The sequence below is a fragment of the Chinchilla lanigera genome, unplaced genomic scaffold, assembly GCF_000276665.1.
Source record: "Chinchilla lanigera isolate Chin_1 unplaced genomic scaffold, ChiLan1.0 scaffold00059, whole genome shotgun sequence".
Classification (NCBI taxonomy): domain Eukaryota; kingdom Metazoa; phylum Chordata; class Mammalia; order Rodentia; family Chinchillidae; genus Chinchilla; species Chinchilla lanigera.
In genome coordinates, this window is record NW_004955460.1 from 5,775,499 (window position 1) to 5,801,149 (window position 25,651).

Here is a 25,651-nt window from a genome sequence, read left to right on the forward strand (position 1 = left end):
ATATTTATTTTTATATATATGCCCCCCAGCGCATGTAGCCATTATGTAGTACAAATGTACATCAATTAAAAAATAATCTGTATTGACGTTTTAGAGCAGTGCCTTATATTTAAATGTCTTAAAATACTTTGTAATTTCACAGCAACATGGTAGAGACAATCCATTCTTAACATGTGTTATAGTTGCCTCGGTCATTTTCATTTACCCTAAGAAGTCTGAACTGAATGTGTAAACTCTCCTTTCTCCCTGCCTTTGCCTGACTCTCCCTGATAGGCTGAGGATTACTCTTGTCAAGCCTTCTGTGAGTTCACCCGTAGTACAGATCGTGGCATGTACATGTTTTCATCACGTCGGGTCTTTTTAAGAATGTCCAAACAGATCAGCTGAAACAAACTTCACTTGGACATTAGTATTTTTAATCTCTCAATATCCACAAAAGGAGGAAATATTTTTGAAAATTAAATATGTTGTATGTCAGTGCTTTCAGAACAGCCCAGTTTGTGTTTACTTCTGTAATGTTTACAACTAACTTCAGGGGCTGCGGATATAACTCAGTGGCACAAGCACCAAATACAAGGTCCTGAGTTTGATTCCTGGTAAAAAAAAAAAAAAAAAAATCAGATTTAACTAACTTCAGTCTCAAATTTGAAAAAGAAAATGTTTTTACAGTTTGACAGATCTCCATGCAACAATGTCACTGGGATAATGTTACCAACAACAATGGCAGACAGGCTCTTTTTATCTCTGTGATCCACCAAACTGTACCAAAGTTATCGAAAGCCAGGGACTGACACCTGGCTAATCATCTGTATGTGTTTCTTACCACAAGCACCATCTTGCTGGTCACATAATTTCTGTTCATCATATTCCTATTATAGGATGATATAATACAAACAAAATGATTACTAAAGATATGTTTCACAGTACATCAGTGAATGTATTTCACTTTAAGAAAAACTCAAGACATTATTACTGTGTCTCTCATTCCCCTGGATAAATAAAGTTTTTATTGTAGACCAAAAGCTCTCATTTGTACAATGAGAGGTTACTCAGTGGTTTGCTGCCATTTGGTGGTGAGATTTGTCCACATGGACAGGTCACATGATCCATCCCAGAGTCACTCTGAGTACACAGGGCTGGATACTTAACACAAGGGTGTTAGTAACCTTAAGGAAAAGCTATAAGGAGGGCATGATGGCACATGACTGCAATCCCAGATCTGTCTGTAGGAGGCTGAGGCAGGAGGATTGCAATTTCAAGCCTCAGTGACTTAGTAAAAAAGTGTCTCAAAAAAAAAAAAAAAAAAGAATTGGGGATGTAATTGTAGTTGTTAAGTATGAAAACCCTGGATCCAATTCCCAGTACAAAAGATAGATAGATGAAAGAAAGAAAGAAAGAAAGAAAGAAAGAAAGAAAGAAAGAAAGAAAGAAAGAAAGAGAAAAGAAGAGAAGAGAAGAGAAGAGAAGAGAAGAGAAGAGAAGAGAAGAGAAGAGAAGAGAAGAGAAGAACCAGGGGAAGTAGAAGGAGAAATAGGAAATGAACCAGAATGTTTTGTAGCCCCCTACAGCCTCTTTCCTGCTTTGAAGCTGCTGACACCAGGAACCAGCAATCAATTTTAATTTTGATAAGAAGTTTCTGAGAAATCACTGACATACTTGATAGAAAACTTAAAGCCTGGTTGATTTCTTATCATAAAAAACATTGTGAAAAGGGGCAATGGGACCTGGGGAAATCTTTCAGTGGCAGAGCACCTGCCTAGCATGTCCAAGACCCTGGGCTCAATCCCCCAGCTCTGAAAAAAAAAAAATTGTTCAGTAATTTTGAACTGGGGATAGGCTCAGAGGAAGAACATTCACCTAGTATGCCTGAGGCCCTGAGTTCAAACCTCAGCACAAGGTATGGTGGTGCACACCTGTAATCACAACACTCAGGAGGCTGAGGCAAGAGGATCACCATGAATTCGAGGTCAGCCTGGGCTACATGGTGAGATCAAGGCCATCCTGGAATACATGGCCAGAATCTGGGTCAAATAACAAAACACAACAATCTCGGCACAACCAAAAAGAACAACAACAACAAAAAAGGATGAAAGACAGTGTAGAACAAATACCATGAACTATTCAGATAGCAGAAGACAGCACTTTTGAAAAGAATTCTCTGAATGAGACAGAAATCTTACAGAATATTGGTAAAATTTGAGCCAGTCATCAAAATCCAAAATACATGTCTCTTATAGAATAAGAGATTAAAAGTGAAATTATAGGTCAACAGGTTATGGTAACAGTGGAGAGGATGAAAGAGAGGTAGAAATTGAAGTTTAGTAAATTTTAGGACATAATACTGTGAAACTAACCGTGATATTAAAATTAAATGTGAAACAAAACTTTAGAGATGGTTCCAATGGGGATAGGGAGAGATAATTCTTTCAGAGCAGATATTTAGCTGTCTCCCAATTCTAACTGAAATTAAGAGGAATGTATTAACATAGGGGTCATGGATCACCAGTTCAAGGGGCTGCAACCCGGGAAAGGCTGCTTTACTGTTGCACAAACTATGGGAGAAATTTGCTCCTAATATCGTATTCTAAAGAGAAACAGGATTCACCAGCCACTTACCTCCTGAAAAGATGTTTTGTCCTCAAGGTGCAGAAGCAGGGAAGACCTTGGTGTTGGAGAAGCAATGGCTTTGGGGTATTAACCCCTGAGATTGGGAGAAAAGGTCTTTGTAAAGTCCCTTTATTTACACAGCAATATGCACAATTTGCTTGTCCGTAGTTGACAGCCGTAATAGCTTCAATCAAAATTCTACAGGAATTGACCTCTCTTATCCCCAACCCTCTGTCTTCTGGCAATGATACTGAAAAAGAAACACTTAGTATCATTATAATTTGTTTTTCTTTTCATGGCTTTTCCTTTGCCTAGTTTCTGTTGCATTTGTAGTTTGTCTTTAAAATTCAAGACACTGTGCAAGATATATCCAGATGTAAGTCTTTATTATGGGCTTGCCCTGCACTCAGAATATACGCTTGATTGGAGGACTGAGTTTTAGATTTTTTAGATTTTATCAAAGTACCTTTGCTTTTCTATATTTTAACTTCTTTCTCCAAAGTGTCCAGTTTGTGCCTGTAAAATTTCCTATTTCACAGGTTGAATCTCCCAACTTTTAAACATTTTTCATGATAGTAAACAAATAACATAAAATCGACCATCTTTGTCGTGTGTACAGTTCAACAACGAGCCCAATCACTTCCAAGTGCAATGCTGTTAAAATAACGAAATTTGGAAAGGCACGAGATAGACTGGCCAACTGGGCGGCAGTGAAAGAGGGCTTTGTGTGTAGAATGCGTTGTCACAGGACAACCAGCTGGACGTCTTTCTAGGCCCTCCTGAACTTGAGTTCTGTGGACCTGCGGGGAAGTGGGGAGACGTGAAGAACGGCAGGTGTATGCCTTGGAGAGAGTCTGCTCTGGACGCTGAAGATAATATTCTCCTGGTAACAAAAGGGAGACTCTTCACTGTGCTTCTTCTAAACTCCAAGTGCTGCTTTCTTACTTGATTGGAGATGAACTGAAAGCCATTGTCCAAACCATTGTCCAAAACCGGTCAGGCAGCCTATGGCTGTAGCTGTGTACCCATGCCATGCTTTCTGTAAGGTCTCTGCTCCAGACTAATGATAAAAGGTCAGGGCCACTTATTGTTCATGCCATAAAACACTGGGAAAATCCTACACAAAGCAAAGAATGGTCTCCAGCATCCTTTTATCTGCCGTTCAAAACTGTTTTCCTTGAATACCATCCCATCACCCCATTTGCCTCCTGAGCTGTCTCCCCTTTGTTCTGATCTCCTGTGCAAACTCACCCAAGCTCACCTGCCCTCAACTAGAGTTTCTCAGCCTGGGTCTCATTTCCCCAGCTGCTCCTGCTGGTTCTGCACTCTCCCCTGGTCTCTGATACCCTCTCCAGGCTGAGCTTTCTTGGCATTAGCAAAGCAGAGCCATGAACCCTGTGCCCCTTTACATAGAACTCTCACTGGCAACTGCTTCCAAAACGCCACAGTCAGCCCCATGACTGGAGATTTGCATGTTCCTACCAGTCCCAAAAGGTAGGGGAGTCCCTGTCCTAAGCCTCATCTTATTAGAGGCAAGTTGGCAAAATCTATCCAATCCAAGCTATGACATCGTAGATGTTCCTGCCATTGACCGCACACCCAAAAGCTAATGGCTGGGAATGGACAGGGCTGGTGCTCTCCTTTTCAAGCACCATCATTGCTGTGCAACCCAGGAATGCAGTTTTTTGAGTGCTGGCCATCAAACCCAGGGCCTCAGCTGTGCTAGACCAGCGCTGCACCGCTGAGTGACGCTCCCAGCCCTGGAATGCAGGTTTTCTTTTCAGCACTCTGACCGGCATTTTGCATTTTTCAAAAATTTTATTAGTACACGCTTACTGTACATGAAGTTTACCTTCATCTTAGGGAGTCAGTACATGTATATAATGCATCTTGATTTTTTTAATCCCCTTCCTTTCCCCATTCACCTCCCTCCCTCCAATTCTAATTCTCTTGTGCCCATTTTCATTCTTACTTTTTAAAATTTACATTTAGAACACACATTTACATTCTTTGTGGATATTTGGTACATGTATGTGGTACATCTTAAATCTTTTCCCTTTACCTTTCCCGCCTGGCTCTCAATTTTTCTGGACCCCTTCCTATTCACCAAAGAGCTATCTCCCCGTTCCCTTCTATCACTCCTTTATTTTGCTTTGTTTGTACTGTGCCTTGCTGAAATGAGAGATACCATATGTATTTAAGCTTGTGTGTCTGATTTATTTGGCTGAACATTACATTTTCCATATGTATCCAGTTTCCTACAAATGTCTCAGATTTCTCTTTCTTTGTACACCAGTAGTACCCCAGAATGTACGGTTACTACGTTTTCTTTATCCACCCATCTGTCAGTGGACATGCAGACTACTTGCAGGAGTCACCTAGTAAGAATTGCGCTGCCATTTGCTTGGGTATGCACGGATCGCTGTAATGCGTTTTAGCTGTAACCCCACGGCGGAGGATACTGGATGGCAGGAAGGAAGGATTTGCTACACTGTTTGCATCAAGCCGCACAAAGCTCGTTTCACTAGATGTACAGAGTCCTTTCCACCCTATTTTGTATAAAGTTGAGGATGAAGGTGCGGACCCAATGATGTTTTCAGAAGACAGTTAAGAAATGAAAACAGGTGAGAGGAGTACATACTTTTTTGGTTTTGGTACCTGGGAATCGAACTCACAACTTCACTCTTGCCAGGCAGGCACTGGGTCACCGAGCTATATCCTTGGCCCAAGAGTGCATTTTAATGGGTGCCTGACACGGCCTTTCTGCCTGGACCTCCAAGACCATCAGTATCTCTGGGTTCCGAATCTGATGGATATTGCTGATGAGGCAATGTGAGAATTGCAAGGCATTCCAAGAATGTCTTTTTTTTTTTTTTTTTTTTTTTTTTTTGGTTTTTCTCCGGTACCAGGAACCGAACTCACGACCTTGCGCTTGCCAGGCAGGCGCTTTTGCCGCTGAGCTAAATCCCCAGCCCCTGAATGTCTTTTATTTATTGTTTAAAAAAGAAAGTACACATACAGATTTTCTTCGCATTTTCTTAGAAATTGTATTTAATTGCCGCATACACAAAAGAAATCATTTAGAACTGAATCAAGTTGAGGTAAGCAGTTTGAAAATATCAGGTGCTTTTCCTGTCCGTGATGTTAAAATTGGTGAATCTCCCTTTTAAACAGCTTCTGCGTCGGTTCAGCTGTTTTCAATCCTCTCAGACCCATAGCTTTTTGTCACAAATATTATTATTTTGGCATTTTTACTGTTCTAAAATAAAGTTCATAGAACAATTTTATAATTCTAAAATGAATTTCATAATTTTCCTAATACTCTATGTGTGTGTGTGTGTGTGTATATATATTGCTGATATAATGTTCTAACAGTAGTATAAGTGATTAATAAAAGTTTTTCCTGTACTAGGGAGTGAAGCCAGTGTCTTCATACTGAACTACATTTCTAGCCCCTTTTTATTCTTTATTTTCAGACACAGTCTTGCTAAGTCACTAAGTTGCCCGGGATGGGCAACTGAAATTTATGATCCTCCCTCCTCAGCCTCCAGACAGCTGAGATTACAGGAATATACCACCATACTCAATCAATAGAATAATAGGTCCATCAGGGTGTGCTACAGCATAATGACTAAAGGAAAAAATGGTGCGGTTGGATGTTGGCACTTATATATAAATAATTTCCAGCTGAACTTCTTGCTTCTGATTGGGTTGTGTTGTATGTTAATATCAAAGATGGTATTACTATGAACCATGCAACTTCTCAATGTAATGAACCACTCTTAGTAAAATTCTGAAAGAACCAGAACAAAAACCTCAACACCTAGAGGGGGGAACTGGAGGTTTAGCTTAGTGGCGGAGCGCATGCCTGGCATGTGTGAGGTTGTGAGTTCAATTCCCAGTAAGGGGAAAAAAAAAAATTACCTAGAGAGAATCCTTACTGTTCCTCCTCGAGGCCCAGGAAGTTATACATGCAATTTGAAAAAGTTGTTGGAATTCTAGTGAGTTAATTCCAATCTACCACTCCAGTGCAACCCATGATGAGAATAAAGACACTAAGGTGTATTTGCAGGTATGGGGAGCCAAGGGGTCCTAAGTGCAGCCACAATGATAGCTATCTGGAACAAAGACCTCAACTCAAGGCCAAACCCGGGTTTTATTCATTCACAAAGAAAGGAGTGGCTTGAGAATGAGTGACTGTGAGAATCGTGGGAAATAGGTGAGTGCTGTGAGCTGGGCTAGGTAGGAGGCCTGAAATCACCTCTGTAGTATGCAGAGAGAAGGATATGGAGCAAGAGTAATTGGCATAACACAACTGAGATAGTATCTATTGTTTTGGGGTCAGCGCTGCAGCTCGATGTGTAATCTTTTAAGCCCCAGGAAGTCATAACTTCTACCTGGAGGCTCGATCCCAGCCAACAGCGTGGAACACTGGTTCTTCATGCTGCCTCAGCCTGGCTCACACAAGGGAAAAACTGGGTTCAGGGAAGCACACCCACCATCTTCAAAGACTACCATCAGCACCTCAGCTGGCTGGATGGATATGCATTGCTTAAGGCCAGTTTTAGAGATAAGGAAAAGTCCTAGCCAGCTCTGTACACATCAATATGTGGAAATAGGGTCAGGTTCAACCAAAATGGAGACAACTGTTCCTCCTTCAAGGAGAGTTGCCCAGGTCCTCCTCCACAAATATCAAAAATAGATACATTTATGGAAATTTCAAAATTTCAACCATACCCCCAAACTGAATAAAATCTAATGATTTGTTCTGATTAATAGTAGCATATGTTTCACTTCACGAATGTCTGGCAGATCTTTCAAACACAGAGCAAGATCTAATAATACATTTTTGTGTGCAAGGAAGCTAGTACCTGACCCCACCATCAAATGCTAGTGGTCTTCTCATATAATGCAACATCTAAAGATAGCTGTTGAGGCTATTTTTCCCCATATTCCTGTATGAGATTCATTTTGATAGCACTTAAAGACAAAGAACAGGTCACCTGAAGTATTTCTTTCTATTTATTCTATAAATACTGATGAGATATTTGATATTATTTAATGTTGCATTTCTATATTTTAGGTAATATTTCTTATAGGCCTTTCATTATAACATTACAACACAGAGAAAGACATAATTGCCTGGCCCCAACATACCTAAAATCTGAAAGAAATCATAATATAATCTATATGTTAGGAGATATTATCATAGCAGTAATATAAGAAAAGAAAGTTTATGGAACTGTCAAAAATATGTCTTTAAATGTTTCACCATATGTCTTTATTTTCTTACCTGTTTTATAGGTGTTATACATTTTATTAAAATGTTGGTGGATCTTATTACTTGCCTTATAGATTTATGGGTTAAACTCAGAAAAAAAACCTGAAGAAAATAAATGGGAAGGAAAGACAAGTAAGAAATAAAATAAACATAACTTAAAAGAGAAAAAAATATGGAAAAAAATTAAATTTGAAGCAGGAAATAATTAGGTAACAAGTCATGTTGGCGGTTTGTTGCTACTTTTTCCTATTCAAAATTATCAATTGTAGTGATCAGAGAAGCTCACAGGGGTACAGCTTTCTCCTCTGAAAATTCGTGGATTCATGGAGTGATAATAAATTAAGAAAGACCTTTAAATCTCAGACATACTCTGCTTGGAAAAAAGTTCTCTTAATTTATTTGGTTCTTCTATTTATATTGCTTATTTCTTTGGGTTTTCTGGTGCATTAAATATGAAACAGGATCAGTTCTCTGGAAAGTACTAAGATTAGCAAACTTTTAGGCCAATAGGAATGTGGACAGGAGGGGAACAAAAGCAAAAGACAAAAATCACACAATTACAAATCTAGCCATTAATAGACATTCTTGAAGTAAAATTAGTTTAATATGCTGCACATTATGTTATTAATGAAATTGCAAAATATTGCTCAGAATTTGAAAACCACAAATTATTTCATAGTTTACAGAATTATGATTTCATTACTTTCAAGTACATTGATTTGTGCATTCCACAAATATTCAGGAAATCTTTCTGATCCAACCTCATCTTATATTTCACATAAATTCTTTTATTAACAGTATAGTTGTCATTTATTTTTAAAAAGCAAATCTTTAAGACTGGAATGGAGCCCCAAAAATTTCAGTACAAATTTTCTGTCTTCAAAAAAAATCTAAGTTGACTTTAACCAGGACAAAAAAAAAAAAAAAAAAGGAAAACATTTTAATCACCTTCCTTGGGAATTTATTTTAATACCCAGAATCCCATTGATCAGAAACATCCTCAAAGTTTCAGTTTCACCTGTACTGAGATGTGTTTTGTAAACCTATGGATGATTTTTGGAGGAAAAGTATAATTGCTGACATGGAGCAGCTAATTTTCAATCCTCAATCTTGATCTTTCAAAAGATAGATCTAGAAAATTTTATTATAACACAAATCCATGGATTGAATTTCTCTTAAGTTTTAGATGCTTGGATCCTCACCAAAGTTATAATAATCTAAAAAAGTCTTGCTATTCTCTCCCTTGATCTGTTTTTTGCCAAGGTCTTAGTGGAACAGGGTATCTTGTCTGTTTCAACTAGGGTTCGCATATTTGTATCTGGATTACTTAGACCAGCACTAACCTGAGTAAGGGAAAGTGGAGTGACAGAACTAGACAGCTAAGTCCAGTGGGAAGCCTAAGAAAAGACCATAGTTTAAGGCACAAAAGTTAGAGAGCTAAAGAAACTATAGCACCCATTAGACCAATGTTGCCTAGATGGACCAAGCAGACATTGTATACTGGAAAACAATGTGACCGATCTATGAATGGCATCTTTCAGAGTCCATCCATAAAGATCAAATTAAGATTGCGAAGATTGCTCTGATATTCTAGCCTTTCTGTTCAGCTGAATGAAAGCATGGGAAGCGATGAAATATCATTCTTATCTTCCCTCCCCATTTTCCCTCCCAATGTGGAGAAGTCAGTACTACAGTTCATGGCTAATGGCACAACAGGCAACTCCACACATCAATTATCTTCTGCTTAAACCAATGGCTTCCCCCCAAAACAAAGAGCAGCAAATCACAACAACTAATTGCTGTTACACTCAAGAAGATTTCATTGTAAAATGCAAAGTTGTTATTACAGTCCTTGGATTGAGCCACAACATGTAAGTAGTAGATCCTGAAGAACTGGTAGGGGAGAAAACAAGTAAGGATGATGCCTATGAAAAATAGGTTCTTCAGCTGAGCCCAGAACTCCTGGTGGGAGAGGAAGGAGTGGTGGAGCTTCCGCATCATGGACATAATGATGAAGACTTGAAAGACCAAGAGCATCACTGCAGTGGCTATGACCAGGATGACTATCATGTAGTTGATGACTTGCACATAAGGGTAGACAAGTTCTTTATGGAATTTAAAACAGTGTTGGTCATTGTAATCCTCCTTATTTCCATAATGGGAAAAGACTACAGGCACAACAATGACAATCACCAAAAGCCACATGCCTGCACTGGCGGCAACAGCATGCAATTTCCTGTAGAATTCCACTTTGTCCTTGCGCTTGAAGAAGATGAGGTACCGGATGACCAGGATAACCATGTAAAAGAGGAAAGTAAGGTACATGTGGATGTGCAACATGGCACTCACAAGTCTACAGAAGGTCAAGCCAAACATCCACGTCTTCTGGATCAGGTAGGACAAGCGGAAAGGCACAGTCAGCAGGAACACCCCATGGACCACCACCAGGTTAATGACAGCCGTGGTGGTCACAGAGCGGGTATTCATCTTCACGAGCAAGAACAGGATGGAGATGACGCCTATCAGTCCTCCAATGAGCACGACAAAGTACAACCTGGTTAGGTGGGGCGTTAGGATAGGGCTGCAGGAGGAATTCCAGGAGATGTTGTTGCTAGCCATCCTGCAGACATCGCCTGGAAGACCAGAAGCACCAGTGTACCCAGTGAGCTCCCACACTTGTTCAGAGTTCCCTCAAGGTACTGACACGTGGCTTTGTAATTTATACTTTCACATGATATCAACACTGTGTGCTTTGAGTGCAAAGATTATAATCAAGTGTGGTGGCACATGCTGTAATCCCAGCACTCTGAGAAGGTAAAGCAGGAGGATCCCAAGTTCAAGGCCAGCCTGGGCACTGGACACTTCAGCAACTTATTGAGACCCTGTCTCAAAATAAAAGAGGGTTGGGATGTAGCTCACTGGGAAGCCCCTGGGTTGAATCCCCAGGACCACACACACACACACACACACACACACACACACACACACACGAATAGAGGTATTTCCTTTGCCTGTTTCCATACTGCTAGACCTAAAACACAGTAAGCCCTCATGTACCCATTTTCTGTTGATATTTACAAACTATCACAGACTGGATAACTTTATAAAAATAGTTTACCTTGGCTCACAGTTGTAAAAGTACAAAGCCAATATGATGCACTTGATGGTGGTCTTCTTGCTGGCTGAGTCACAGAGTGGCTCAGAGCATCACGTAGTGAGGGACCAGAAGGGTCTGTGCAGGTCAGTGCTTTCTTCAGGTCACTCTCTTTTTAGTGAAGCCAGTAGGACTTAGTGGTAAGGATTCTACTCAAAGGACTACCTGATCCTAATCCCCTCCCAAAGACTCCAACTTTAAGCACCATAGTTGGGTTAAATTTCTACCCTCTCCCTACCTCACCATATGGGTTACATTGCAACACATGAAATCTTATCCAGCACACGCTCAAACCTTATCCATAGAACCTACTGATTTGTAATCTTTAATAGGAATAATACCCTATTCTTCATCTCTAAGAAGGCAATTTGCACAAATCTTCGGTGGATCAAGAACCATCTGGAGTTGAAATACAAGTACTAGGATCATATTATCTATTGGAAATCATTGTAAGATGGATGGCAAGATGAATGGATGCATAGAGTGATGAAAACTACTTCCCTAGGTGTGATCTCATTCTCCAAGTTCTTCTAATTTGCTAACAAATCACTCAATAATATTCACACTGAATTAATATAGGACACTGGTTAATTTCAGCAAAATCTCGGTGAAATCAAGGCAGCAGCAAACAATAGGAAGCTATATTTGAACTTCTCATGATAGTCATAGTTTCATCAAAAAGAAGGGTATGGGCAGAGTTCTTCCCGGATCCCCACTAAAAATGTGGAAGGTCTCTCAATTCTCCTCTCCCTTACCTTTAAATGCCTTGAAAAGTCATTTATTCCCTGAACTCCTAAGATGTCCACTCTCCAAATAATCAGCCTCTCATACTTAATATTCTAATTTATTATGTATTATTAAATATTTATAAATCTTTTTATTTCATTAAATAAAGCATGTCACACTTATTTAAATCCCTACAACGGCTTCTCACCTCTTTTAAGGTAAAGATCAATGGCCCTCACATGTCTAGCATGGTCTGGGTTACAGTGGAAAAGTCTAATCCTCTTTCACAAATGTTCTCATGAGATATGGTGAAAAATGTGGTGAATGCTGCCGCCGAGTGCCACCCAATGGAAAGGCAGGCTTGTAAAAGCATGATGGTGTGTACTCATCTGCCTTATTTCCCAGATCTGGCACAAAATGACTTTCGGCTCTTGCCCAAAGTCAAAATGACGAAGAAAGGTAAACATTTTGAATCAATTCAGGACATGAAGGCAGCCATAACAGCGCAGCTAGATACACGAAAGAGGACTTCCAGAAATGCTTCAGAAAGTGGCAAACAGGGTGAGACAAGTGTGCTCCAAAGAAGAGGGAGTATACTGAGAGGGATATATAGCAATGTGTCTTTTACTGTAATAGTTTTTTAAAGTCTTTAAATATTCACTTTATTTATAGCAGAATTTGCACAACATACACAGTATCTTTTACTGTAATATTTTTTAAAAATTTAAAATATTCACTGTATTTATGTCAGAATGCACACGCAACACACACCTATAATACAAACCAGACACACAGGTATATCTGTGCTAATGAAATCTCAAGAGGGGAGAAACCATTAAGGAAAATTAAAATGCTTTCTAGAGGGATAGAAATTTATAAAAAGTTGCATTACTACATAGAAGATTCCGGTCACAAGTTTTGTTATATAGTTATATTAAATGATTTCTTTCTCTAGAAATGGCAAAACTAACATGAGAGAGGGAAAGCAGATCACTGCAGCCTGCGGCCTTTGAGGCCGTGTTGTGGGAGAAAGGACTGGCTTTAAAGCCTGGAAAATTTTTGTGACATTGAGTTAATATTGTGGTTATTTGTCAAGGCCCATCTAACTGTACAGTTAAAATTGGTGAATTTCTCTGCATATTCTTATACCAAAATAAAAACTGTTTTTCATAAATAATAATGGGGATCAGGGACGTATCTCAATGGTAGAGCACCTGCCAGGCGTTCAGGAGGCTCTGAGTCCCATCCCCAGCTCTGTAAAAATAATAATAACAACAACAACCTAATCCTACATAGCCGCTGCTTTCATGAACATGTAATACAGTTTCCAAAAGTTGTGAACCATGTAACTGTGTATTTTCTTATTGGTTCTACCTCATGATACACTTGCCTTATGTAATATATACTTTCCCTACTTACCTTTTATTTTTCCTGTAGAAAAGTAGTTCCATCCAGCAGAAATTATCTTGAGCTCACATCTGAGTCATGAATGAATATGTCACCATGAGTTCTGCTCACCATGTCTTTGGCTACTGGCCTAGTACAATTGGCTTCTGAAAAAAAAAGAGTAAAACCAAGAGCATATTCCTTGACTTAAATTTTCTGTTTACTGCAAACTGCCACAATCTCTCTCTTTCAGATATCAGAAACATATGTTAATTTTTATGTGCCAGGGCTCTGTTGCACGCTTGCTGGTATATGTCTTATTTAATTTAATCTTTATGAGAGTCCTATGGATGATGTAAAGTATTATTTTACTGAATTTAGATGATGAAACTGAATCCTTGACAGAATAAGTCAGCTAGAGAAGGTTTCCAGAGTCACACACATGCACGTACATATGTAGGTGCACAAACACACTCCACATGCGCATAGGCTGAACTCTTTATGGCGCATCATGGAGAATCACTGTGACTGTCCTAAGGACACATTTCTGCATCAGAAACAGAAGGGAGACAATGAATTTCTGTGTGTGTGTGTGTGTGTGTGTGTGTGTGTGTGTGTGGTGCTGGGGCTCCAACCCAGGTCTTGTGCATGATGGGCAAGTGCTCTATCACTAAGCTATCTTCCTCATCCTATGCTAATCCATATTGAAAGCCGCTCTCCCAGTAGAATCTGGATTTCAGATACTGAGAAAACTTACTACACACAACTTCAGCCAGAAATATCAAATGCAAATGATATGCCAACCAATTGAAAGACAGAAGTTGTCGTTGCCTAATTAAATAAACAGGATCAACTACACAGTGTTTATAAAAGATGTATTTTAAATATAAAACACATAATAAAATGACACATATTCTTTATGAAATGTATGAAATCCTTGTTATTTCTAATAATGAGTCTTTCTTAAGCTCTACTTTTTTGATGCACTTGAACCTTTGTTGGGTTAGTGTTCATACTTTATTTTTTTTCTAACCTTGAACCCTTGTAGGTTTAGTGTTCATACTTTATTTTTTTTCTAACCTTTTCCTTGTAGCATTTATGGTTATTACTTTTCTTTCTTTTTTTAATTTTTTTTTATTTTTTTCCGGTACCGAAAATGAAACTCACGACCTTGTACTTGCCAGGTAGGCACTGTACCACTGAGCTAAATCCCCAGCCCCCACTTTTCAAATGTGTATTTTGTAAACAAAAATAACTGTTATCTTTCTCTTATAATGCTATGAATTCAGAACATTTTCATTCCATTTACTTCATCCCTCTAGTTTACTGTTACATGCATTTTAATTCTGTTTATAACTTAAACCCTACATGTTATTATTATTGTGTTATACAGTTAATGTTTGAACTGTAGTCATTTCTATTTTCCACTTAGTGTGTTTATCCTTTGCTCTTTAATTTCTTCCTGCATTTCTATCTTTATATTCAGGAAAATGTTTCCTCTGCTAAAAAACTCAATTTAATATTTCTTTTAGTACAAATTTCTGGGTTTTATCATCTCATATGTTTTAAAAATTATTTTAATTTCATCTTAACTTGTAGGACATAAAAACTACTGCTACTGCTTTTATTAATATTCTATTTCTTTTTGTTTTAGCTCTTTAAAGCATTATTTTACTTTTATATTCTTTGGATTTCATTTAGTTTTATGCTTGTGTATTCCTAAATTTTTCTGCTTAATCTGCTGAGAGCGGGTCTTCATGTTTTTTTAAATTTATGGGTTGGTGTTTGTTATGGCTTGTATCTAGATGTTCTCCCCAAAACCTCATGAGCTCATAGGTGGGGCTTTTTGGAGCTAGCTCAATCTAGGGTGTGTGAATATGGATTAAGGATTTTTGTAACTGAATCAGTACACTGTCTGGTTTAATGTGGTTCTGGATGTGGGTCATGGGAAGCCTCACTCTGGGTTTGGGTGGCACTAACCAACAGGCTTGTAGCCTAGATTGAATATAAAAGGACATAAAGAGGCTTCCTGCTTCCTGCCTGCCCTGCCCTGAAATGTTTCTCCTCTGTGACGCCTCTGGCCATGCCACCCTGCCTTGGAGCCAGCTAACGATGGACTGAAACCTCTGCAATCTGTGAGCTAAAATAAATCCTTCTTCCTTTAACTTGTGAGTGTCAACTATTTTGTTCTAGCAATGAAAAAGTAACTAAAACATTTCCCTTAGCCACTTCTAGGAAATTCTCCACACTATGCCTGCAAATATGGTATTATCTTAATCCCTCCTCTCACAGTGCAACTATATTCATGCTAGATATTCCCCACTTATCTCTACTTTTTGCTGAATTCTATATGCATTTTCACCTCTGTACTGCCTTTTAGATATTTTCAAGTATTATTATTCAATATGCTTATCTTTGGTTGTGTCTAATCTGCTGTAGCACCAACTAGAGTCCATAATGCCAGATAGGAAGTGTTTTCAGTTCTAGAATGTATAACTATTCTGCTTTATAAATCCTACTTATGCATTTTCTCATACACTTTATCTTTTTCTCCAATTTCTTAAAATCATTAATCATATTTACTTTAAAAGGCCTGTCAGTAGTATTTGTGGATGTATTTCTACATTTTTTTCTCTTAGTTTTCTATTATATTTTAACAGAAGATGCCCTATCCCCCCAGCCAGTATACTTCAGTTTGTTAGTTGCCCAGGTAATAGTTCTCCTTGTTACAGTTCCTGTTACTTTTGTTCCTTAGAAATGGCTGGTCACTGTGATGCACAGCTGTCACTATGGTGTCTATTGTAAGAACCAATCCCTGATTGACAAACCATTCTGCTTCTGTACTTCCTGCTTGCTTATCCCACATAATTCCTAGACCACCAGAGATCAGGGCCTGATATTTTGTGAATGATCCCCATCAGTGCCTGTCAGCGTAAATAAATCTGCCTGCAAATCCTGGATGTCGTTAAGGTGTTTCTCCTTGCTGCTACAATATGATCTTAGCTTTTGGCATTCCTAGTACTTAACTACTAAGTTGCCGATATTCTGAGGGTTTTTTAAAATGTAGTTTCCAAACGATGCTTTATTCCTTCAAAGAAGGGTTACCCTTTCCTTCAATACATTCAGATTATTTGTAGTCAAGGCTCATTGATAGTCCTAATAAGGCTATACTTTTGGGTCTCCTAAGGCCTTCTTTATTTGTAACTACTGCTACAAGTATTACCTTAACCCCTTTTTCTGGTAAATCTCAACTGACCTCTGATCTCTGACTTATAAATTGGTGATAACTCTTCTGTATTTTTCAAAAGTTTTCAAGCTTAAAATTTTAATCATCTGCCTCCCAAACCTCAGAATTCACCACAAAGTTCTCATACACCGGTGAAGAACATAAATTTTCAGCCCTGAATTAGAAAATGCCACTACAATAAAAGCAGGTACTTGTCTCAGCCCATCTGTTTGAGTTTTTCTGTCCTCTGCAATCTTGGCCTCTTTGCTCATTGCCTCTGTAACACTTTGCTGTCTTCAAATAAATAGCTTCTATAATGTACTTTACCTGGATTTTTAGATTGTTCTGGGTGAAAGCTCTGATAAGCTGATTACCATTCTGTCTCATGAAGATTCAGAAGCTACTGCAATTTTTAAAGTTTTAGTAATGCAATAAGCTCATATAGTCTTGAAATCAATTGAATTTAACAGAAGAGAAAGGTAACATCCTTTTAAACATGGAAAGATTAGTTTCTCAACTTTCAAAAACTTTCCATTATGAAATGAGTAAGTTATAGTAATGGATTTTGTCAATTTTAAAGTGCATTATCTAATTCCTGCTTCCAGCAGGCACAACCTACAACCTCCTCTCATTCGTTCTCTTGACCTTGCTTACGGTGTTCTTATTCCAGGTGCTTCAATGCCCCAGATTCTTTATCTTTGAGCCATAGAACAATTACTTCCCACTAGCCCCATAATCTATCCATCTACTCATCCTTCAGACCTCAATCTATGTCCAGTGCCCTAGGGAAACTTTCTTTCACACTGTACTAACTCAGGTCAGCCTAACCCTCCCAGAATTCTGTGTGTGATTAAATATTTACTTGTGTAAATTGTACTGGGTGCTGGCACCTTTCTATCCCTACCTTCAGATTATAAATTCTATGAGAACCAAAACTGTATGTTTTTGTTCCTTTTTTTTTTTTTTTTTTATCTTTTTTGAAACAAGGTCTCACTATGCAGTTCAGGCTGGCCTTGAGCTCACTTTGTAGCTCAGGCTGGCCTTGAACTCACAAGGATCCTCCTGCCACAGCCTTCCAAGTGCTGGGATTACAGGTGTGCACCATCACGCCCGACATCTTTTCTACACTTGTATCCATATCAATATCACACAGAAAAATGATCCTGCAATATTAAGTGAAGGAATAACTAAATGCCCATCCAAGAACACAGTGTTTTATTTCAATTCTCTCTTCTGCTGCTCTTTGCAGTATTACTATAAGAAAATTACTTAATATCCATGAGCCACATTTTCCTCACCTAAGATGGAATCTCTACCTATCTGATAGAATCATTTTGATCTCACCTGCCTTTGAACACCTGCCCTGAGGTGGATCTCTAGAGGTTGTTCTGATGATGCCATTTTGTCTGGCTGGACCCAGATTACATATACAAAATTTTAAAATAATATATAACACAATCATTAATAACTAATATTGATTACTCTGTGAAATAATGAATAAACCCAAAGTCTGAAATGGACACACTTTTCAAGGAATAGCTTAAATATCCTCTTTTGGCTACAAAAGTTCTCAACTCCCTGCTTTTCTGAGAGGAACAGAGAAATGGTTCAACATATCTGAAAAACAGCCGTCAGAGGTACCAATCACAGTCACACTTTTCTGTGGTTCTCCTCACCAGTGTTCTTTGCCCATGTGCTAGGACAAGTGCCATGTATTATAGTGACTTCACAATTATTCCCAGGGCCTGAAACAATTTCCCATCCCCAATCCTACGACCCAAGCTGTTTACAGTGACATTCCTTGCCAGGAAACCTGCAAATAAAAGCAGCCTTAGCCACAGCTGCAGGCCATTGAGCTCACCAAGCTTAAGAATCTGACCTGTTACTCATTCTTGACTCGCCACCTGGCATCTGCTCAGGCTTCTCCGCTGACCCGACACACTTTGGCTCCCTCCCCAGCAAACCACTGACTCAAATTCCACTCTTCTAACCTCATGATTGAGCTTTCCTCAAGGAAATCCCTGCCTATATTCCCCCTAACCCTGACTCTGCGGTCTGATTTCCCTTCTAGAGCATGCTCTCCTTAAGTCCCAACTCCCACACTCCTTCTTGCTGCTTCCCTTGGGCTGTAGCACCACCTCAAGTCTGGAACCACCTAACATCTCCCAATCAGAAAGGATTTAGTCTGGGCCAGGCATGGTGATGCGTGCCTGTAATCTCAGCGCTTGGGAGGCTGAGTCAGGAGGATTGTTGCAAGTTCGAGACCAGCCTAGGCTACACAAGTGAGCTCAAGGACAGCCTGAACTGCATAGTGAGACCCTGTCTCAAAAAGACCAAAAAAGAAGAAAAAAAAAAAAAAAAGAAAAGAAAAGATTTAGTTTGGAACCACCCACCCTCTCCCAATCAGAAAGGATTTATGCACAACTCAAGAGTGTCTACAAGGACCATGTACTGTTTCAAACCTAGCCTTGCCCAGTTCTGACAAAGTGTGTTACTCTGATCCTTAGCCACAATTCTACTTCTGTGACCCCCTGGTTGCTTGTTACCTGTACCAGCTCATCGTCTTCCTTATAAACTAACCCTGATGGCCAAGCTCCCTGATCTCACATGCCTTTGAACACCTGCCCTGCGGTGGGTTTTGAGAGGTTGTTCTGATGCTGCCATGTTGTCTGGCTGGATCCAGAACATCGCCCGCCACTTCTGCTGTTTTTATGCTATGCTTTGCCCACAGTTAATCAGGACATTGCTCAGGACTCCTGACCTCCAATTGCAGCTTTTCCATTCTGTGCCCTGCACCTCTAAACTGCGCCTGCTCTCTCTCAGCCTGCCTGTGGAGGGCGCACACTCCCTTCATATCACTCCCAGGGTGCCAGGATTTGAATGGACTTGGTAACACGATGACCAAACAAGACAGATGTTTAAAGTTTGTTCTGCCTGAAGTGTGTACCGCTTTTAAAAAGAAATCTCTTCTTGGCCACTTTCTACAAGGCACTTATTCTTATCTTCCTTTTTGTGAAAATTGAACACACTTGTTAATTGTTGAGTATTACTATGACAGAAAGAGATTCATTTGGGCATATTGCATATTTTATTTCATCCCCACTGTACCCCTCTCCTTTTCCTCATCACTTCCAATCCCTTCCTCATCTCTAAAAGTCTACCTTTAGTTTCTTGTCATTCCTACTTTTATTAATTGATTGACCATTGGAAGGAAAACATACAAAACTTAACTTTCTGAGGCTGACTTATTGCAAATAACACAATGGACTCCAGTTCCATTCACAAACTACAAATGACATGATTTACTTCCTCTTTATTGTGGAATAATATTCCACTGTATATGTGTACTACATTTGCTTAATCCATTCATATATTGATAAGCACCTAGGCTGTTTCCACTGCTCAGCTATTGTGAACTGCACTGCTATAAATGTGGATATGCATGTATCACTACAGTATTGTTGTATTCTTTTGGGAAGATACCGATGATTGCTATAGCTGGGCCATACAGTATTTCTAGTTTCAATTTTTTGAGGCATCTCATATGAATTTCAATGGTGATTGTTCTAGTAGTTCACACCTTCACTGATAGTACAGGAGAGTTCCTTTTCCCCCTGTATCTTTGCTGGCATTAACTGTTTTTTGTAATCTTGATGTTAGTAATTGTGACTGAGGTAGGAGCAAATCTGAATGTAGTTTTCATTTGCATTTCCCTAGTGACTAAAGATGTTGAACATTTTTTTCACATATTTATTGCCATTTGTATTTCTTTTGAAAAGTATCTAATTCAGTAAGTTTTCCCATTTGTTGATTGCAGTATTTGTTTGGGGGGCATTAATGTTTTGAGTTCTTTATATACTCTAGGTATTAATCCCCTATCAGAAGACTTCATTGTTTTCTTTAAGACAACTTCATCCTATGCAGTGAGTACTCTACATCCAAGACAGTTCACCAGATTTTGCAAGCCAAGCAAGGAGTAGAACAGGGCAATTGGAGGGAGAAAATAAAGAAATGAAAGCTTTTGAGATCACAGGCAGTAAGTGCGGTCAGATAAGGATTAGGGCCCAATTTTTTCCAAGGGAGAAAAAAAAATAATCCATTTATTCAAGAACTATCACTGCATATTGAATATGTCTCTAGGGATTGCTGGGACTTTTTAATAAGTTGACATGAAGTCTTTCTCTGCTCTTTCTTTTTTTTTTTTTTTTTTGGTTTTTCTCCAGTACCGGGAACCAAACTCACGACCTTGCGCTTGCCAGGCAGGCACTTTTGCCACTGAGCTAAATCTCCAGCCCCTCTCTGCTCTTTCTTTTCTTTCTCCAAGAGATAACTCACTCTTCCATGTACACGACTGAACTTGTCCAGTGCCACACCAATAGAACTGGGAAGTGACCATCACACATGTTCACAGTAGCCTATTCTCCAATCTACAAAGACCAATAAGCATGTGAGACCAATAATATCATTTTTGAATATCACATTAAAGAACTGCATTATCCAAATTGGAAGTTGAAGCACTGAAATCTGCAGGCAAGTCTCACTTAACTTTGGTTTTTAGTGTTGTCTTATTAGTCTTACAATTCAAATTTCTTTGTACAGTGGTTTCTTTCAGTAGCAATTAATAGCAGCATCAATTCAACTAAAGTGAACATATTTGTTTGAACCTAAATTTTCAAAGATTTCCCACTCCCTTAAGTTATGTGTCTGTTAGACTTGAATGCCCACAAAGAATAGAAGTAATTTCAAGTTTCTGCACAAAATAGGACATTCCAAGTTTAAAATCCTTGGGAGGAAATATCTTCATGACAAAAAATATTTGAGCACACAACAAAATAAGAAATGCTGCTTAGCAATGTGTTCAGTGTCTCACTTCAGAATAATGGCTTGGTAATGAGAACAAGACACATTGTCCGAGAATGCAGCGAACTGTAAAGTGGTGGCTGGCTGACTTTGCAACAGACAGGCCTGAGAGACAAACTCTGCAGCCAGGATCTGGGGACCTAGAACAACTGAGCCAGTACCCACAGCCACATGCTCAAGGACAAATAGAGGTGATGGCTTTGAAGTGTGGTATATGCAGATTTTGCCAATATCAGTAAAATAAATGCTGTCTTATTAAATGAAAGGCTCTGTTTCTTTTCCTGAATGTCAAGTTCAGATGATATGTGTTTAGATTTCTTAAAACTGAAGCTAGAGTTTTGCAATTTTCCCTGAGCCTGAAGGCACAGATACTTTGAAAAGGAAAACAAAACAAAACATCGTCAGCAATAGCAATAATAAAAAAAACTACCAAACCTAAAAGGCACCTAAGATAGAGTGTGTGTTTGAGACCCAATTATTATTTAAAGACTCCACATCCAAATATTGTAGGAAGAAAATGTATACCAGCCCAGAATCTAGTATATGGTGATAACTATTATATCTGCAATAATTCAATAAACTCATGAAACAAGAAAGAGAGAAAAAGACATCAGGATGATGAGAGAGGGAAGGAGGAGGAGAAAGAGTGAAAAAAGAGAAAGATAAAAGAGGGAAAGGAATAGGAGAAGGAAGAAGAAGGATACAATAAAGAAGAACAAGGCAGGCTCTGGTGTCCTAAATAGAATACTGGTGCTACTCTGTGATGTTTTCCTGGGCTTGGATCTTTACAACAGGAAATGATACAAATATCTTGGTTACTTACATAGTTAGTTGTCTAATAGAATAGGTGGCCCACAGGGCAGGTGCTCGTGTAAGACCTGAAAGAAGAAAAGTGCTGTCCTTTTTTGTTTCAATGGAAGCGATCTATGAGAAACCTGGAATTAAAAAACAACAACACTGACAACATGGATTTGTTGGCGTTATTTCGATATCTAATCCATATATCTTTATTGTATTTTCTCTTCCTAAAATGGTCTGTTCTCTTCCAATGCTCTTACATATGCTTGAAGAATATACTCAGATTCCATTTCCTTTGAGAGGCCTGGGTGGGCTCCATAGATGTTCGCAGCTGCTTTCTTGAAATGATTTATGTATGTTCTCATTTCTTCCTGCACTTTCTTTAATTCCTCTATTTTAAGTCTATACTTAGACATTTGTGAGCTTGTTCATTACTCTAAATTCACTTCAACATTAGACTTTTTTTTTTATTGTGGTCACAAGTTGTTCACCAAACGGGTGAACTGATGATGTAAAAACTCCTTGAGCCAATAAACCTTCCTGTGATGGTGTCATGTGAATCTAGATCACCCCCTGATGTCATGGTCCAGGCATAAACTGTAGACCCCAGGCAATCTCTCCCAAGGTAGTGTGGTTGCCTCTCTGGCTGTCCTTGGGTCACCTTCTCCTGGAAAAGGATCCTTTCTCTGTCTCCATGAATGACACCAGAAGGCCAGCATGAAGTCTGGCCACAAACTCCAGTTTTCCCCTGTCCTCTTTCATTCTCCCACTTGGAACCACATCATTTTATCTCTTTGCAATCTGGCTTTAGTCTACATAGCGAAACACACTTCTCACACCTCCCTTCCTTCATCCTGGTCCTGCCCCCTAGATGTACTTGGAATATCCTCTTTTACACTTCTAGTTGTCTCTTCTCTCTCTGCATTCTAAATGCACAGCTAGGCACCTAGCCCGGTGTCCAAATTGCATCCTGAATTTACTTCAGTTCTCTTCTTTAAAGCTTTAATGGTCTCCCACTGTCTGCATTGTATCCCCTACTTAGGCTCTCACAAGACCAGGGCTCACTGGCTTTTGTTACCTCTTACCCCACTGATGCATCAGGACTCTCCCCTCCTGCTTATATGATTTCTTATTTTCTCTAATCTCAGTCCACACACAAGAGGGCTCTTTGGATTTTTCTAAGGCTGGCTGGTGGTGCTTTCTTTCTGTCTTACCAGTTCCTGTCCTAGGCCTTGCATACAGCCCCGCGTGGGCCTTGACAGTTATTACGTGTGCACCAGGGTCTGCCCAAAGGTCCAAAGTGAGACATGGAAGTGGTTTCTCTGGCTCTGTAATAAAGAATCTATGGTAGAACCAACCTCAGTCTACAAAATGAGAGTTCTACAATATGTGCAGACTCCTACAAAACAAGACAGCAATTTGCATTCTTATGAGTGTGTACACTTCAGTTATCAGGATCTCTCTGTACTTCTCAACAGGTGAGCAACTGCAATCTACTTTAGGATTGGTCACTTCATTTATTAAACAAATAATATCACTTTAAGTGTTTATTGTGCAGCAGGTAAAGAAGAATCTGAAATGAATAAAATACATTAAATCCCCTGCAAATAAATCCCCTGTTTAGTAAGGAAAAAAGAGCTACATGAATTATTTATAGGAATTACTAAAGTCACATAAAAATTGCTACAAATTAAGAAGGGGAACAGTTAAAGTAGTCTATAGTAAAACCACCAAAATGAATTAAATGATTGGATGCAGATATGTAACATGTACTGGAATTTTTAAAAATTTCTTTCAGTACTGGGGATTGAATCCAGGGAGTTACACCTGCTAAGCAAGTGCTCTACCACTCAGTTACTTCCCTACTCTCTGTACAGGATCTTGAAGGATGCACTGAATTATTGAAAGTGGAAAGGAGGAAGTAAAGCACTGCAGGAGATGACAAGCATCTGAGCAAGGGCTTAGATACATGCTCAGGGAATTACCAATAGTCTAATGTGCCTGAGTAAGAAGGTAAATGAGTAGAACACAGCTGATATCTGTAGATGAGGCATAACAAGTACACCCTATGTTGCCTTACCAAGGGTTCTTTAATTTATCCTGAAAATTATGAGATGCAAAGAATTATGTCAAGTGGTATATTAATATTTCAATTTCAAAAGCTTACTTTGACAACAAAATAAAGAGTTGGAGAGGGTAAGGCCAAAAATAAATGTGATATCATTGGCTGGCTATTAAGTTGATCAGGCCTAAATGGTATAAGGCAAGTTGACATCAGGAGAATTTGATGCAAAATTAAACACAAATTGAAGACAGGTTGGAGAGGGAGATGGTTGCTACAGCCGCATCCATCAGCAAATGGAGACGATATAGACACAAAAGGACAAGAAATATCTTTGAATATTTTCAGCAATCAAATGTCTTATTAGATAGACACCTACAATATCTCAAGCAAAAAAAAAATCAGAATAATTAGTTTGCTAAAAAGGCAAAGAGGAGAAAAATGTAATCTTAAATGCCCTTAGGAAAAAGACAATGTGGGGCAAGACACAGAGTGGTTATTGAAATGAAAATATTACTACTTAATGTTAAAACACTTAATATTTGATAATGGCCTTATGAAAATATTCCAAGAGATTTTCAGAGATGGAATAATAACAACAGGAAGATGACTTAAAGTAAAAGGTAAGAAACAAAAACTACAAGTTTTGATATCTTGTGGAGGCAGAGGAATGGAATGGAATGTTCAGAAAGATAATCAAGAACATTCCTATGCATAAAAAAGGTAAAATGTTATGTTGATAGGTTCCACCCAGCACTGAGAGGAAATAATAGAAAAGACTCTTACTTAGACACAAGACAAACTCACAAGGAACAAACCTTTACATCTGTGTCAATGCCTGATGCTAATAAGCATTCCCGACTTAGAAAAGCATTACCAAAGCTAAGCACCAGCCCCTACACCAGACAGAAACATAAAGGTGCCCCTTGCAAAGGTCTCTGTCAGGTTCTAGAAGCTCTATTTTCCAGTTGATTGCCCTGACAGTCATGTCTCATTTCTTGTTTCCCCCAAGTTCACCTCCACTCCTGTAGCAGATCCTATCTCTGTCTTTCAGAAGAATCTGTGTGAGAACTCTGGGTCAGATTCTTTTCTGTAAAGGATATTACTGGCAGAATTGGCAGAATATGAACAAAGCCTATATTTTAAGTGACAGAACTGCATCAGTGTTATTTTCCTAAACTTGACCCCTGTATGTGGCTATGTGAAAGAACATCTTGTTTTTAAGAAACATACACTATATACCATAAGGATAAAAGCAGTCTGTCTTCAAGTTCATTTTCAATGCAATCCAAGATATTAAAATAGGCTTATTTAAAAAGTGAAAAGTCAAAGTTGTAAAAAATACATATATATAATTAGGGAATTAGGGCAAAGCATACATTGGAGGTCTTTATACCATTCTTATAACACTTCTGTAAACATTCTGTGTGAAAGTATTCCTAAATTAAAATACTACAAAAATAAAATAAATCTAGAGCTGGTCTACTTCCCACACTTACCTTGTTTTGACTGTGATTCAAGTCACATCCTCTCTGGCTGAGATTACTACAG

The 25,651-nt window shown here is 38.8% G+C and overlaps 1 protein-coding gene across 8 annotated transcripts in view; it reads right to left on the bottom strand.

Annotated features, from left to right (window-relative positions):
- Positions 1-8,460: 8,460 nt before the first annotated feature.
- Positions 8,461-25,651, bottom strand: part of LOC102027950 (probable G-protein coupled receptor 141) — a 56,300-nt gene continuing 39,109 nt past the window's right edge. For 4 of the 8 annotated variants that reach the window (XM_013521096.1, XM_013521095.1, XM_013521097.1 and 1 more), the window contains 3 exons: positions 22,064-22,175; positions 13,188-13,321; positions 8,461-10,521 (listed from right to left, as the gene is read on the bottom strand). In XM_013521096.1, coding sequence (XP_013376550.1) covers positions 9,590-10,507 — 918 coding nt within the window. In that variant the 5' untranslated portion in view covers positions 10,508-10,521; positions 13,188-13,321; positions 22,064-22,175 and the 3' untranslated portion in view covers positions 8,461-9,589. Of the gene's footprint in view, positions 10,522-10,729; positions 10,771-13,187; positions 13,322-20,715; positions 21,295-22,063; positions 22,176-25,651 lie in introns of those variants that run through there. The other 4 variants (XM_013521099.1, XM_013521101.1, XR_001236497.1 and 1 more) reach the window with 4 other exon arrangements.